This window comes from Thermobia domestica, chromosome 13 (assembly GCF_964235325.1).
Source record: "Thermobia domestica chromosome 13, izTheDome1.hap1.1, whole genome shotgun sequence".
NCBI lineage: Eukaryota > Metazoa > Arthropoda > Insecta > Zygentoma > Lepismatidae > Thermobia > Thermobia domestica.
Genome location: NC_137466.1, coordinates 210387284 through 210402485, shown reverse-complemented (window position 1 = coordinate 210402485; position 15202 = coordinate 210387284). Strand labels below are relative to the sequence as shown.

The 15202-nt window shown below is 35.6% G+C and overlaps 1 protein-coding gene across 1 annotated transcript in view; it reads left to right on the top strand.

Annotated features, from left to right (window-relative positions):
* The first annotated feature begins 415 nt into the window (after positions 1-415).
* Positions 416-15202, top strand: part of CstF50 (cleavage stimulation factor subunit 1 Cst50) — a 59659-nt gene continuing 44872 nt past the window's right edge. The window contains exons 1-3 of the mRNA XM_081737288.1: positions 416-650; positions 4604-4690; positions 11551-11678. Coding sequence (XP_081593414.1) covers positions 4614-4690; positions 11551-11678 — 205 coding nt within the window. The 5' untranslated portion in view covers positions 416-650; positions 4604-4613. The remainder of the gene's footprint in view (positions 651-4603; positions 4691-11550; positions 11679-15202) is intronic.

Sequence of the window (15202 nt, the reverse complement as noted above, 5' to 3'; positions counted from 1 at the left end):
TGTTACCTCTAATTTGAGAATGTTTTTCTGCAAATAGAGTAATTTTCCCCGTACCGGTAACATTTCCCCTTCCTTACATATATCTGCTTATGTGAAATACTTCAATTTCCAGGTAAACTATGCCAAAGGATTGCACTTTCTTCATGTGCATCATACACGGCATTCTGGGCTGAGAGGTAAACTATGCCAAGTAATTTTTGATCGAAATGGCCGATCATATTTTTTCTCACATTACTATGTAGGACACTAGGAAAGTTTTGAGATTTGGACAACTGGAAAGAAGGAAGTGAACAAGTTTTCCGTCAATAAACAATCGACGCAACTCAACAAAATATTGTCTTGAAAACACTTTATTGCTTCTCCTGTAAAATTAATATTTTATGACTTATACTACTTTACTTCTCAGCACCAGATATCACACGTTTCATTCTCGAGTTATAATAGTTCGGAATTTTCGGGAAAGGATTTTGTGAAATTTTTTGATTACTAGTTTTTCAGAAGATAAAAACTAAAATTTTTAAACAAGTGAAAAATGAAAAGCGCTAGAATAAGTTTGTAAACATCGGTGGCAGCGAAGGATTTCGAAATTGTTTACTTATAATTTAATACAATTTAAGTTGTTAAGAGCTTACTGATTGGAACATTCTAAGGTAAAGAAGTTATTGGGGAATGTTAATAGTAAGATTTAAGATAGCTTTTGTCATATATGCTGTAGAGGAAATTTCAATGGAAAGCCATGTCTGATTGGAAAGTATATACAGTGTGTCTATTAACGTGGACATGCGAGATGTTTTGGGAGCTATGATTCGATTCCTTCAATTGAGTTCTAATGTTAATACTATATAAGGCATAAATTGTGTTAATGCCTGGTAGTTTAGAAAACACATTAGGTTTAGTTTATATAGGTTTTGCTTGGTTTACCATAAGGGTTAAGTTCCAAAGTTGGGCGTCCGTTTCCAGCAAAATTTTTAAAATTTACAGGAAAGATATGGATAATTTGATCGTTTGTGTGCTTGATAATATATAAGATTCTCGAAATACCTGTTTATTTGTTATATATAAGCGGTTATAAACATGGAACTATACGGCGACCGGAGGGCGCAATAACTACTTGGCGCAAGGTAACCGAACATCTCCATTGTGGGAAAAAACGAGCATTTATGTTATCAACATGGCGAATGTACAAGGGCAATGAACTAACAGTTTTAACATTTGTGAAGCAATACGTTGATAACGAGCAAACCCTTTTAAAAGTTTGTAAAGAGCACGGATTAATCAACCTAATAACAAATTGCAGAAGGTGTGCAGAGGGAATAACAGCGAAAATACGTGGCGAAAGCGGACGCCCAACTTCGGAATAAATGCCCTATTGAGTGTGCAGGTCAAGTTTAGGCTCACCACTGGAAATAATTCTTTCACTAATTTCCATTTTACTGACCTTCGAATGATTTACACTGATCGACATAACGGTATCTCAGTGGAGATGATGTTCAAAGGCCACCAAAAGTAGTTATGGAAAATTACAATTCTTTGACGATTTGCATAAGAAAGAACGTCCGGACATGCGGTACAAACGCTTTGCTAGATAACCTCTAGAAAAACACTAATGCTATCTACCTGAGTCAAGGCGAAGCTGATGGGCCCGCGCGAGTTGCTTCTGAAGGGAGCAGGCGTGTCAGCGACGATGGGTATAATCGTAAGCGAGGGTGTGAAAAAACTGGTTTTGGCATTGATTCGAGTTCCTTTAGCGACTGTAATAGTTTCATACTAGTAACACTACACCTATGAACATAAATCATAGTCTTTGTTCACTGTGCAGAGAGAAGTACTCTGCAGACAGAAAGTAATATCTAATACATTCATCTTTTATATGCAGTCACCCATTTTTTACCGTCGTATAGCAATTGTAATGATTTTACACTAGTAACCCTACACATGGAAACATGAAATACAACCGTATTTCTTACTATTTCATTTTGGCCCCTGCAGAAACTTGTTCCTTATAAACATACCTTTCCCTGCTGAGTATTGAGTTTTATCTGTAAATTTTTGAAAATGTGGTGTGCCTAAAACTTGAGCTACACTTTATTAGGAAGATTACATTTGTACAATTGTTTAGAAAATTTTGTGACTGGTTTTAATCAAGATGATCTTTAAAAAGAAGATAACTAGTTTAAACCAGTATAAATAAACTTAAAGGCAATAATGTCACAAATTGTATGAAATTAATGGTAAAACTTCCTCACATCTCAAACTATCCGGAAGACCTTTTCTCATATATTACAGGGCTCATAGCGAGTCACTTTTTTTAACTAGTTGGTCACTAAAAGTTACTTTTTTCAAATTTGTCAGTAAAAGTTACTGTTTTTGGGAAGTAGAGTGACTTTTTCGTGTGATTTATGTTTTGCATTGGCAGTTTTCTAAGACAAATATAAAAATAAATGGAAAAAGGAAGAAACTTGTTACTCATTACTCTTCAGAAAGTTTCAGTACTTGCTGCCACATGTGAAACAGTCAGTTTTATTCTCACTTCAGCTTTTATTGCTTCTAAAGCACAGTGGATGGTTGGTGGATGCTTAAGCTCTCAAGGTGGGGTTGATGAGAACCCTTCTGTGTCTATTCTTTCTTCTATCATGATAGTCTTTTAGTTTTCTCTTGTAAGTTAGTTAACGCTCCGCTTAACGTTGTATGTGTGTGTTTGTGTGGTTCATTATGTTCGTCTTGTGTTATGTTCTTCTGAAGAGTAGGTGATGAATTTGAATATTTCATGTTTTTCAGAACTCTTAATGCTAAGTTAAATATAATGTCTGGAGTGAAGAAATTCGGAAATAGGCCAGAACTGGTTCCACTTACTCAGAAGCTTCTTACATCTGCTAAATCTGCTTACCGTAACTACAAAGCATACAGTAGAGCGTCGATTATCCGAAGTAATTGGGGGACATGGGTGTTCGGAAAACTGGTTTGTTCGGATAATCGAACTGTACTGTACTGTACTGTACTTCTACAGCCAGTGCCAAACCGACAGAAGTGTGCTGATTGTTGAAACACAGCGACTGGCGGCTTGGCCGGTCAGCAGCGCCTTATGAAGGCCCCATTAGAAGCAATGTTCCGCCAGCGGTGGCTCAGTGCGGCGACTACTGTGGGAAACTTGGTTTGGGAGTGAGGGGGTGATGGACGGTAGGGTGGGAGAGTAACAGGTGCGAGCGAATACACAGTTCGGTTAAGCGGTCGGTCGGTTGACCGACGTTCGGATAATCGACGCTCTACTGTACTTAGAAAACCTAAGAAAGGAGGAAGCTCAAAAAGAAGTAAAGAAAAAACGATGAAACAAAACAACACACAAAGGGAGAGGTGATGGAGAAATTGACAAAGGAAAAAAGGGGGATGGTGGGATTTTGGTCACTTTTTGATCACTTTTTCGTATGCTTTTGGCCAATTTTTGGTCACCATTTCATGTGCTTTTGGTCACTTTTTGGTCACTTTTCAACTATTTACAAGAGACCAGACCACTATGAGCCCTGACATTACAAAATCAGGAAACGTGAATGTAAATATTTTATTAAAATTACTTATTTTATTTATTCATTTACACATATTTTTGGGTGTTACCGGCATCTACGGCTTTAAGCCTGTCACGTATGAGGGATAATATTCCACAGCATGTGGAAAATGAGACGGCCTGGGATCTGTATGGTAGGTACTATTCCACATTTGCCTGGTGTGAATGAGGAAAACCCAGCAAATACCTCACTCAGGATGGTTCTCCTGAAATAGCTGTTAGATCTTATAGACTGTCGCCACCTGGAATCGAACCCGGGGCTTTATTAAAATCAAAAGTATTTTCTTTATATGTATATGTATAAACGGTTGAGAGCCAAAGTGAACTCAAATGGTTCATATCTTTATTCACTTGTTTTATTGATATGAAAATTGAATTAAGTCGTCGTATTTCTTGCTCCTTGAAATAACTTGGACAAAATTAAATCTTCTGTAGTCTGTGGCCTTTTGAAATTGTCCATTTATTTTAATCATATAACTCTGTACAGCTTTTATACTTGTGCAATTGTATATCTTTTCGTCCTTCTGAAGTGACTCTTAAAATATTCACAAGTATGCAAGATCAGTACATCGTATTTCTATGAGGTGTCTTCCGTGGGTAAGTCGGTAGACTTGTCGCATTTGTAATCAAGGGGTCCCTCTTTTGAGTCTAGATGAAGGATTGTTTCTCTCGGGGATGATTCGGATCCAACTTTAAACTTAGGGTTGCGAGATTTTTTCTAGAGAGAAAAAGGGAAGATCCCTAGAATTTTATGGGAAAAAACAGAAGATATATGATATTGAGTAACATATATTGTTTCACATATTAGCACAAAATAACTTTGATGGGAAGGTGGGAGTTTTACGTCTAAAAAATAATTGGAGCACATACCCCTCCCCCATACACACGCGTACAAAAGTATATTACAATTTCCAGTTTGGGGTCATGTGAGTGAAATATTTCATACGTTTTTGTTGACTTTGATGGTTGCGTATGTAGTCGACTATTCCCATCATAAGAGAGTATATGTACATATATATATGTATATTTATTTATTTATTTTAGATAATAGCGAATGATGAAGGAAACAGAAAATGCCGAATCAAAGAATGTGTTGAAGAACAGGGAGCTTCTTTATCGTTTGATTATAAGGTAAGTGGGTGGACTCCTAAAACTATAGCTGTTTTGTAAAGTATTTATCTTGACGGTTTACATAAAGAAAAGTGAAGTCGTGTTCAGAGATTGCTTGATTGGTTGATTTGATGTTTAGCATCCCGTTCAGCAGCGAGGCTATGTGAGACGTGGGCCTACAGGTTAACGTGGGATCCGAACTACGTGAGCTCCTACTGGAAGTTTAACCCAACGAAGGTGCGTACAGTATTGAGAGCGAGTCGATTTTTTTTTTTGTCTGTTTGTTTGTTTTCGTTTTCAATATAATGGGACATCGTTTCTTCAGGATCTTCTTTGGCTTTGGTGCTAAATCCCTAAATGATGGGTAATCCAGAGTTTGGTTAACGCTGTTCACGATTAGATTTAGCTTAACCGAAAACTATAGGAAGAAATATGTGTGTACTTGCCACTGAATGCGGTGATATTTACAAGGGACTAGCCTTTCGGCCACTTTTCTGGAGTCTTGCGCCAGTTCTTTGGATGTCTGTAGCCCCTTGTGGATATTATCACTTGAGCACACATACATATTTGATTTCACTTAGTAAGTGATTTAAACATAATGCATGTACTTTTTAAGTGGTTAATACAAGAAGACTTGATGCCATTTTCTTATTTTGCACATTTCTGAGTTCTAAATCTTAGCACAAACATCTGAGATTCCAGCCCGGAGTTTTGCGATTTTAATTTTACGCCTTGAATTATTTTATTTTTACACATCCGTGAAGAAACGTTGCCAGAATATTTATTGGAGAAGGAGTAGAACATACAGAACGAAACTAGATCAGAAATTTTCTACTTATAGAAGCGTTAGGGCACATATTAAGTCACTTTTCTTAGATTAGAAACATAAGTTTACGCTAGTCTTTGCCAGTTTTCATACGGTTTTTTAAATTTAATAAGAACGGAGTCATCCATTTTAACAATATATACTACAAAAGATTTAATAAAAGGGGTTTTGTAAATAATAATCTGTTTTTAAAGTGTAAAAAATGGTGAGAAATTACGAAGAAAAAAATGTGTTAAGGCGGCAGACTACTAAATATTTTTGAAAAACTAATAATTTTTCTTTTGCCCATTTTTCGTAAGTGGAAGGAGGTAATAAAATGTAACTTACTACAATAATAGATAATGTTATTCTACACCCGAAAATACGAATCGGAAGAATTTTCAGTGTTGCCATCCATAGAAATTACAGTGTGACCAGAATTTGAATTACTCAAAAATCTAGGTAAAGGCAGCGACTAGAAAAATGAACTCAACGGTAATTGATGACTTATCATGCTGTCTACCTTTCTTGTTTACTACTTTTTAAATAATATTTCCATTTATTTTATAAAACTTACATAAATTATTACAAAATAAATAAGTTATTACAAAATAAATAGAAACATTTTTTTAAAAAGTAGTAAACAAGAAAGGTAGACAGCATGATAAGTCATCAATTACCGTTGAGTTCATTTTTCTAGTCGCTGCCTTTACCTAGATTTTTAAGTAATTCAAATTCTGGCCACACTGTAATTTCTATGGATGGCAACACTGAAAGTTCTTCCGATTCGTATTTTCGGGTGTAGAATAACATTATCTATTATTGTGGTAAGTTACATTTTATTACCTCTTTCCACTTACGAAAAACGGGCAAAAGAAAAATTATTAGTTTTTCAAAAATATTTAGTAGTCTGCCCCCTTAAGTGCAAGTAAGTTAATATCATTGAAAAGCTGTAAATATATTTTTGTAGGCTTAGGTACGTCAATTACGTTCCAAGTTATAAATTTTTAGTACATCTGGTAGAAGAGACGCACACACGTCGAAGGAATCTCGGTAGTAAAATCTGTAAGAAATAGGGACATGTGAGAAAAGAAAGAAAGAAAGAAGAAGAAAAAAAAAAACAGTAGCAATCATTACTGTCGGTGGATGAAAAACTGAGTAGTATTTTTAAATATTGCAGATGTTCGTGCATTATATATGTCTTTATGGACTGGAAAGGTAAATGTCAAAAATTCAAATAAGTTTTAATTAAAAATGAAAACTGTATTCACTTAAGTACCCAAATGATGAACCATAATTGGACACAACGTTTCAATGGTCAATTGTTATCTTCCTCGTGCGTGTTCTTTATGTGTAACATGACAGGTTTGCTGTTGTATTTAGCATAATTAGGTCTAACTCTTTTATCATTAGGTAACCACTAGACTTCAAACCTAGGGGACCTCTCTCCACCACTAGCTATAAGAGCTGGACTGTGAATGAAATATTAATTCAAAATTACAACTTTACCAAAACAATTAATACTGGAAGTGTAGCTCATAGGTAATGATAATTAATACAAATTTCATATTTTGAAGTGCAGCAGTTGAAGATAGATAAAAGAAAGAATTGATAGTGTTCGTCTGGCGTTGTCACTATATGTCTCGCCGTGTTACTTACCTTCTTCAACAGATGTCTCTCTATACTCTCCTCTCTGTCAACTTTGTTGTTCGTATGACAATTCTAATGGTACAGATTGTCCAATATACAACACAACCCGGAGTTTGGGATAGAACTTTTAAACCTGAAGCGATACACAAATAATGTTTATACCAAAATGAAGCTTTGTTCACGCACATATTTTTAAACTAGGAAGCTACGATTGAAGTACACTAGGAACCACACAGTGTTGCCAGATGTAACCGAAGGTGTAAATCAATTTATTTTTATTTTATTTTATTTTTATTTATTTATTTATTTATTTTATTTATTTATTTATTTTTTTTTTGCAAAACATGTATATTGACTCATAACTCATACGTATGGATGTTCTGTCGTTAATTTTAAGTTTGTTTAGTTGGAGTAGCTTGGAAACTATGGAGCAGAAAAAAAGAATTTTTCATTTCCACCTATAATAATCGGATGTGGCCTCTGTAAGGGGGAATTAGGGAAATTGTAGTTTTCATAAATTAACACTCTGAATTAGCAATATTGCTGATGTTTCAGTGCATCAAAAGGTGTGTTAAAGATCTGTCTATATTAGGCAGTTCCTGAAAACAATGAAAAAGAAACTTTGAAATTATCATGGTAAGACTTTTACTTGCACAAAGGTAAAAGTAATGAGCAAGAATATTGACACATTATTGTTTGAAGGAATCTGCTATTGCACTTATTTTTATAAAACAAAAAGGTATACAGAAATGCTTCCAGGAAGCTTAAGTTTGCAAAGCAAAGTTTACTATGAAAAAAAAAAAATAATAAATAAAATCCAATGAAGTAGATGACGTAAATCCAAAAGTCCGTTCATGGAACCGAACCAACAGACTCCGGTTGGAACATCGTAACACTTACGAGGAAACCGATTTAAGTGTGGCACAAAATTGTGGACAAGTTTACGCGCAATCGAAGTGTTTTTGTGAACAGTGAATTCCATTAGAGGGAAAAACTCTCGATCTCAACCGTTTCGGTGATATAGAGGGGTAAGGGGAAGGTTGGTACTCTGATATTTTTTGGATTTTCGGCTACGTTGCAAGTGAATATGTTTGAAAATTGACTTCAGCCGTTGAAAAAGATGCACCAGATCGAATAAATTGATGTTTAATGTTGAGGTGAGTGATGTAGCTTTTACCTGGGGCGGGAAAAAGATGGGGCTATGAGGAATAACAAACGTCATTGACACGAAGAACAATATTGTATGATATTACTGGCTAATATATCATATCTTTAGTTCGAAGAAAACGAGAAAACTGTATTTGTACCAAAAGAAGCTTCAACTGATATCCCCCTCTTGTACACTACAACCGACAATGTGATGTATCTCCTTTGTCATTCACGTGTTTTTGTCTGACGTTCCTTCCTGGAATATTTCTTTAAAACCAAAATCTGAATAGCAGTTAGTTAGTAATTGTCACAACAAAACTATATTAGTGTTCGTTTTGTTGACCATCAATGATTTGATTTAAATCAGCATCCAAAGTCACATAGAAAACTACAAATCGTATTTCACATTTTGACACAGGGCTGAAAGAGACAAGTAGATCTTTGTAATTACAAAGGGTCGACAGTTTGAAACTTTATTATGCTGATATTCCCTAATCTCCTAAGGTATTGGAATCACCCATTTTTGTTCCAACTTTGATTCGTATCGGCTGATAATTGCGGAAATTACAATTATTTGGGAAGTTTAGACGGCTGTCATTTTCATTTTTCTTTTTTCGATTCCAATTTTCACCCTCGACTATTATAGTAAAATGCACTTTTGGGCCATTTTTCGTTCCGATCAGTTAATAGTTGTAGAAATTATAAATGATTGAAAAGTTCGCACGGCCACCATTTTTTATTTTTTTTTTTATTTTTTATTTTTCATCCTATTTGACCTGATGATGCTTTTATTCGATTCAGCGTACCGAGAAACCTATACATAGACACCTAACACGCGTATTTCATGTAACAATGGAACTCCGTTATTTTCACCTTCCCTCTATATAACATTCTTCCCCTATAATTTTTATGGACTCTTCGGTTTTATAACAATCATGTCTAAGACGACGTATTACTAAAGTTTCGTGGATGAAGGAATTCTTCATTTTTTAAAGACTCTTTTACTTGTACCATAGCTGCATATGCAAAAATTTGCAAAATATTGGAGCACCAGTCTTCCTCTTATTTCTCTATATCTCCGGATCGAGATCCAGGATTTTCCCCTCTAATGCGTTTAATTGTATACAAAAGCACTTTGTTTGCGCATAAACTCGTCCACAATTTTGTGTCACACTTGAATCGGTTTCCTCGTTAGTAAATTCGCTACCCATAGAACTAAACATTGTGATCAGTTCCCCCCATAATAGATAAAAAAAATATAATGTTTTTTAAATCACTGCTCTTAAAATTCCTTGTAAAAAACCACTTTTACCCCCCTCTCCCCCCAAAAAATGCAAAAACCACAGCACTATTAATAAAAAAACACAGCAGTATTACTATTATTCAGAACATGGTCTCACTTTTCTAATTTCGAGCAGATCGATAGAAGAAAACATGGTGATCGAGAAAAAAGATCACATACGAGATTTCAACCGATTTACATTGCATGGCCCTTACATATCGAAAACATGATTTTTCGATTTCTGTTCATTCGTCCAGGCTTTATCTACATCTGTCTAGAGGCCATACCAAAAATGTTTAACTTAAAAGGTTTTGTAAAGATTCGCTATGAGGAGGTAACCATGGGACGTAAAAGTCAAGGATTTTATCTATGAGGAGCTAGGTTGGAGGGTTCGAATTGTCTTCCTACTCCCAAAAATAAGGGTAATTTACAGAAGGATTAAAATAAAATTTTATAAAAAATGACTGGAAAACGAGAACGATTTAGTATATTTTTCTGACTATTTTTCAGACCCCATTGTTTTATTCCTCTGTAATGGTTTTTGAATGTGCACTAAATATATGCCTGTTAGTTAAATACTTATGTTTAACTAACTTTATGTATTCCCCTATTTTGACCTGAAGATTGGTACAAGTATTACACCACACCACTTGTAAAAATACTTCTTAGCCTGTGTTCTTTTTACTAACTTGCCGATAAGAACAACGACTGTACAGTTTTCTCACGGGAGGATATATTTGTAATTAACCATTTTTTTTTTTGTTAATTTGAATCATCCTTTCATGCGCCTACATAATTTTAATTTTCAACGAACTTAAAAAGTTTGTTACTGAATTCTCTATATCTGTGTATGTGGGTCTGTTATTTGCGATTTTTTTTTCCAATTTTCAGCCCTCCATTCGATAGAATATCACAAACTATCTGAGGAAGTGATGGGATTTTTCTTGTCCCTCTTACCGTTCCCGAGATATCGGCCAAAAAATGTATGCTTTCCGGAGATTTAAGGAGCCATATCTCGGGAACCGTAAGTTATAGAGAGACGATATTGATGTTGATCAATATCTAAGAGAATGGTGAATATTTTGGTACCAAATACTAACCGGTGGCCACTGGCCAACTGACCACCGTTTCCCAGATATTGTCCAAAAAAAGTTCGAATTTCGGGAGATTTAATGAGCCATATCTCGGGAACTGTAAGTCATAGAGAGATTATATTTTGCGAATTTTTGCGAGAAACAGAAGAAAGTGCGGATAAAAAAGATTTACTTTTACATGTAAGAACAACCACAGTTATCCTTCCCGCTCCATCTCTCCATTCTTTTTAAGTTCGTTCTGGCAATGCTCTTGGAGCATTCTCAACTGGTAACTACTGTACATGTCTGTGCTCTAACTTCAGCGAAATCACTTAGGTCAGTTGTAAAACACCCAAGTGTACTTTAATGTTTACTTGTATTTTAGTGTAAAAATAATTGCTTTCTCACATCTCCCTTACTTGTACTTTCTCTTCTCTAACTTGATCTGAAGACCGATATAAATGTCATACCATATCGCTAGAAAAATACTTGTTAACCTAAGGAATACACATGAAGAAACTGACAGTTGGTCATTGAAACGTTGCATCAAATTACTGTGTACTCTTTGGGTTCTTAAGTGAGTACAAATTTAATTTCTAATTATTTAGTCCGAATATTAATATACATTCTAGTACGTCATTAAGTAATGTCAAGTAAGTATTCTTTACAGTCTTAACTACAATGTTAGATTAATTTTATTTTTTGTAATTTAAAGAGTTAAAACCCATTTCTTTTGTAACTAAAAGCGTCTTGTATACTTTTAATTAAAGGTGATGATTCGTGGTATTATATGTCAAATAATTTCCGCGATTCACAGAAATTACTAGTCATAAGAATACATAAAAATTCAAGTATTAATTGTTAATTAGATTGTTAATTAAATAAATATATACGATAACCTGTGTACTGTTACTGATTTTAGCCAGTTGTTTTATGATGGACATCAGACATTGGCTGTTACTTTATCCCAGACTGTCCAAGCAGACCCTCCGTGCCCGCCTTCAGACAGGTTGATGCATCTTGTGCTTTTAGGTCTTCAACACGAGCCAGGTAAGAAGTACAATACTAAAAGTTTATAGACATTTACATACTGTAAGACATGGATAATAATTCGATTAAAAATTGGGGGCGTTGTGGCTCAGTGGTAGAGCGTTCACTTCCGGTGCTTGGGGTCCCTGGTCCGATCCCAGCGATCGCGCCGTGTGGACTTTGTGGTGGACAAACACCGTGCTCATGGGTTTTCTCGGGGTTCTCCCGTTTCCTCCCCCTTTCTTCATTCCACCATTTCACTCATCTCTCATCATCACCGTCTCCTTTAGCCTAACCGGCATAACCGTGGGACGTAAAACTTAAAGATTTCATTTCATTTCGATTAAAAATTATTAAAGTTGGTTAAGATATATATATGCAAAATAGAAGAAACAACCAGTTCTTTTAAGCACCAAATTCTATGTAAGTGTAGATTCACTAAAATTCTAAAGATGAAAACTTATTACTGAACTGGAGATATGTTGGGTAGTAAGGTTCTGTTACTACCCTACGTTATTAGTTTATTACAAAGTAGCGTAGAAGACATTATAAATACGTTTTATTTTGTAATTTTCGTTGGATGGTTGTATTTTTTTTATTATTAAATAAAATACTAAAAGGGGGAAACAACCGATTTAAACGTGTGCGAATTCAATAATATAACAAAGAATGAAAAAGTGCATTATTGGGTAGCGTAGTGATAAACGCATTGGCACGATGCGTCGAAGACCCCGGGTTTGAGTCCCAATCCAGTCATGTACTTTTTATTCTTTGTGTATTATTGAATTCGCACCTACAAAGGATTTGGTATGTAAAAATAAGTTTAAATCGGTTGTTTCTTCCTTTTATGAATATAATGATAATTCAACCGTTAGTGATGTCCTGAACATGGACACTGGATTGTCCAAGCACAACAGCTATGGTGTGGTACAAGCCTCGTGGTTTGGAAGAACATCGAAAGAGTTGGAGACGTATGGCTGTTCTGGGAGCGGACTGGATGGATGGTTAACGCATCGACACGATACGTCGAAGACCCTGGGTTCGAGTTCCGGTCCAATCATGCATTTTTTCACTCTGTGCATTATAAAATATTGAATGATTTATATACTTTCTTTGCGAGATTAGGTTAGGCCTTAGCATCACATTTACGCCATATTATAAACAATTGTATTGAAAGATGTTTTAAACGACAGTGGCGTAACAATAGTTTCATTTGTGTAAGACTTCAAAAGTGATCAAACTTGTTGCAATCTCAGGCTGACACCGTTATTCTAGTATTTACTAAAATTTTACTGTATGACCGTCATAAGATAAAAATATACTAAATTGCGATTAATTGGCTTTGGGCGAAAATGCATATCACCTTTGTGTCATAGCTTCAATGTTGTTTAATTTGTTTTTGAAGTTCAAATCACCTTTCTATGGTATTGGCATACCTATAACACCAATGCGTAAATCAGTCTAAAATGGGAGCTCCTTCGTGGCTAAGCGGTTAGCATATGCGCCTTTGACGTGGGACACCCGGGTTCGATTCCTGGCAGGAGCTCATGAGGTTCGGTTTCCAAGTTAATCAGTAGGTCCACGTCTCATATAGCCTCGCTGCTGAACGGGACGTTAAACTCAAAATCAGCCCAACTCAATCTAAAAGAGACCGCGGTGGCTCAGTGGTAGAGCGTTCGCTTCTGATGCATGGGGTCCTTTGTTCGATCCCGATTTGCACCAAGTGACCTGTGTGGTAGACAAACACCGTGTGTGTGGAATTTTCTTGGGGTTCCGTTTCCTCCCACTCCCTTCATTCCACCATTTCATTCATTTCTCATCACCACCGTCTCCTTTAGCCTAACCGGCATAATTGTGGGACGTTAAACTTAAAGATTTCATTTCATTTCATTTTCAATCCCTGAAAGAAAATATATAAATCAATCAGAATATTTTTAGACATTGCAGAACCACGCTCAGGAATTGTGACTATCATTCTATTTACAGGTTTCTGTTATTGCTGAATCTTTAAGATTCCAAGCTTTCGACTGTCCCCTGGAGTCTTGGTTACGGAGGTTAAGAAACAGGAAGAAAAAGAACAGAAACATCAAGAAATAAAAAGGAACGGACTTACCAAGGGGAAGAGCTGTGTGGAAATGAGTTTGCTTCAAGAACATCGGCAGATCGCTGACGTACTTGACAAAGTGTTTTCCACACAACTCTTCCCCTTGGTAAGTCCGTTCCTTTTTATTCCTTGATGTTTTTGTTCAGTTTCTTCCTGCTTTTAACCTCCGCCACCAAGACTCCAGGGGAGACTCGAAAACTTGGAAATTTAAAGATTCAGGATTTACAGAAACCTATAAGTAGATTGACAGGATATTTTATTTAACACACAAAATGCAACCATCCCACAAAATATGATTCGAATCATAGAGTTTAAAATATATCTGTAATATTTGTTCTTCTTCCGCTCTAAATTGCAAAAAGATAGTAACGTCAGGCTAGTGATACCTTAAACATTTATTACCCAACAAAGTCTGTTCTGGCACTCATCATAGTGGTTCGCTAAGCACTAATCGAATCGGGATCCAGCTGGGATTCTTGGCCCAGTCTTATTATTTACTTTTCATTGATTGAATTTTAAATTAAATTTATATTAGTTTAATAGTTACTTGTGAACTATAAACACAGCTAACAATTAAAATGTATATTTATTTTTTTATTATTTTATTAAAGGAAACTTGATGTATTTAAGAGTGTTGTATTGCCTGCGATCTATGCCATTTACATTACTTGAGTTTAACAGGAGGTTAAGTATTTGCCCTGTTGGCATTCACGTTGTTTCTTGTATGTTGGAATGAGTAACTTACGTGTTGACAGCGTAATGTTAAAACAGTGTTCAACTTAGTTTGGTTACATGTGATTATTGATGGTACTGTAGATTCGAAAATGGTAGTTTTATAGACTCAATATAATTTACTATGCATAGATTAGTCAGTTAATAGAATTTACAGTGCATAAATTAGGAAACTAGGATTTATCATGGATAGATCTGCTACTCCTTAACTCAGCAAAAGGCCATTCAAATAGCCAATCATATAAAATAGAGGAAACTCCGCGGATTCAACATCTTGCTGTGTCAAAATTAACACACTTCCTTCGTTCAAAACATAAGGGTAGTATAACGAAATTGGCGAAGTCTCAGTTCACGATTTATCAGTTGTTCAGAAAGCTTAAAAATTAAATGTCTTGTAGCTAATTGACTACAAAGCATTAGTAAAGAGACATTATGCAATGAATTAAATTACTTCGCTGAATAGGTCTGTAGAGCTAATGCTTTGCAAAGTAGGTGTCATACAATTGAAATTCAGAGAGAAGAAATATTCATCTGGACTGTCAGTAGAGCCCAGGTCTCCATCTTACCATGTAAGTGTGTTACCCTCTACTACTCACCCCACTCCCTGACCAACTACAGACATCTTCACTCTTCAGACCAATGCTCATCATTTAGATTACATAAACTTACTGCAACTTCCATTGTGCTTGGACAGACCAATGTCTAATTC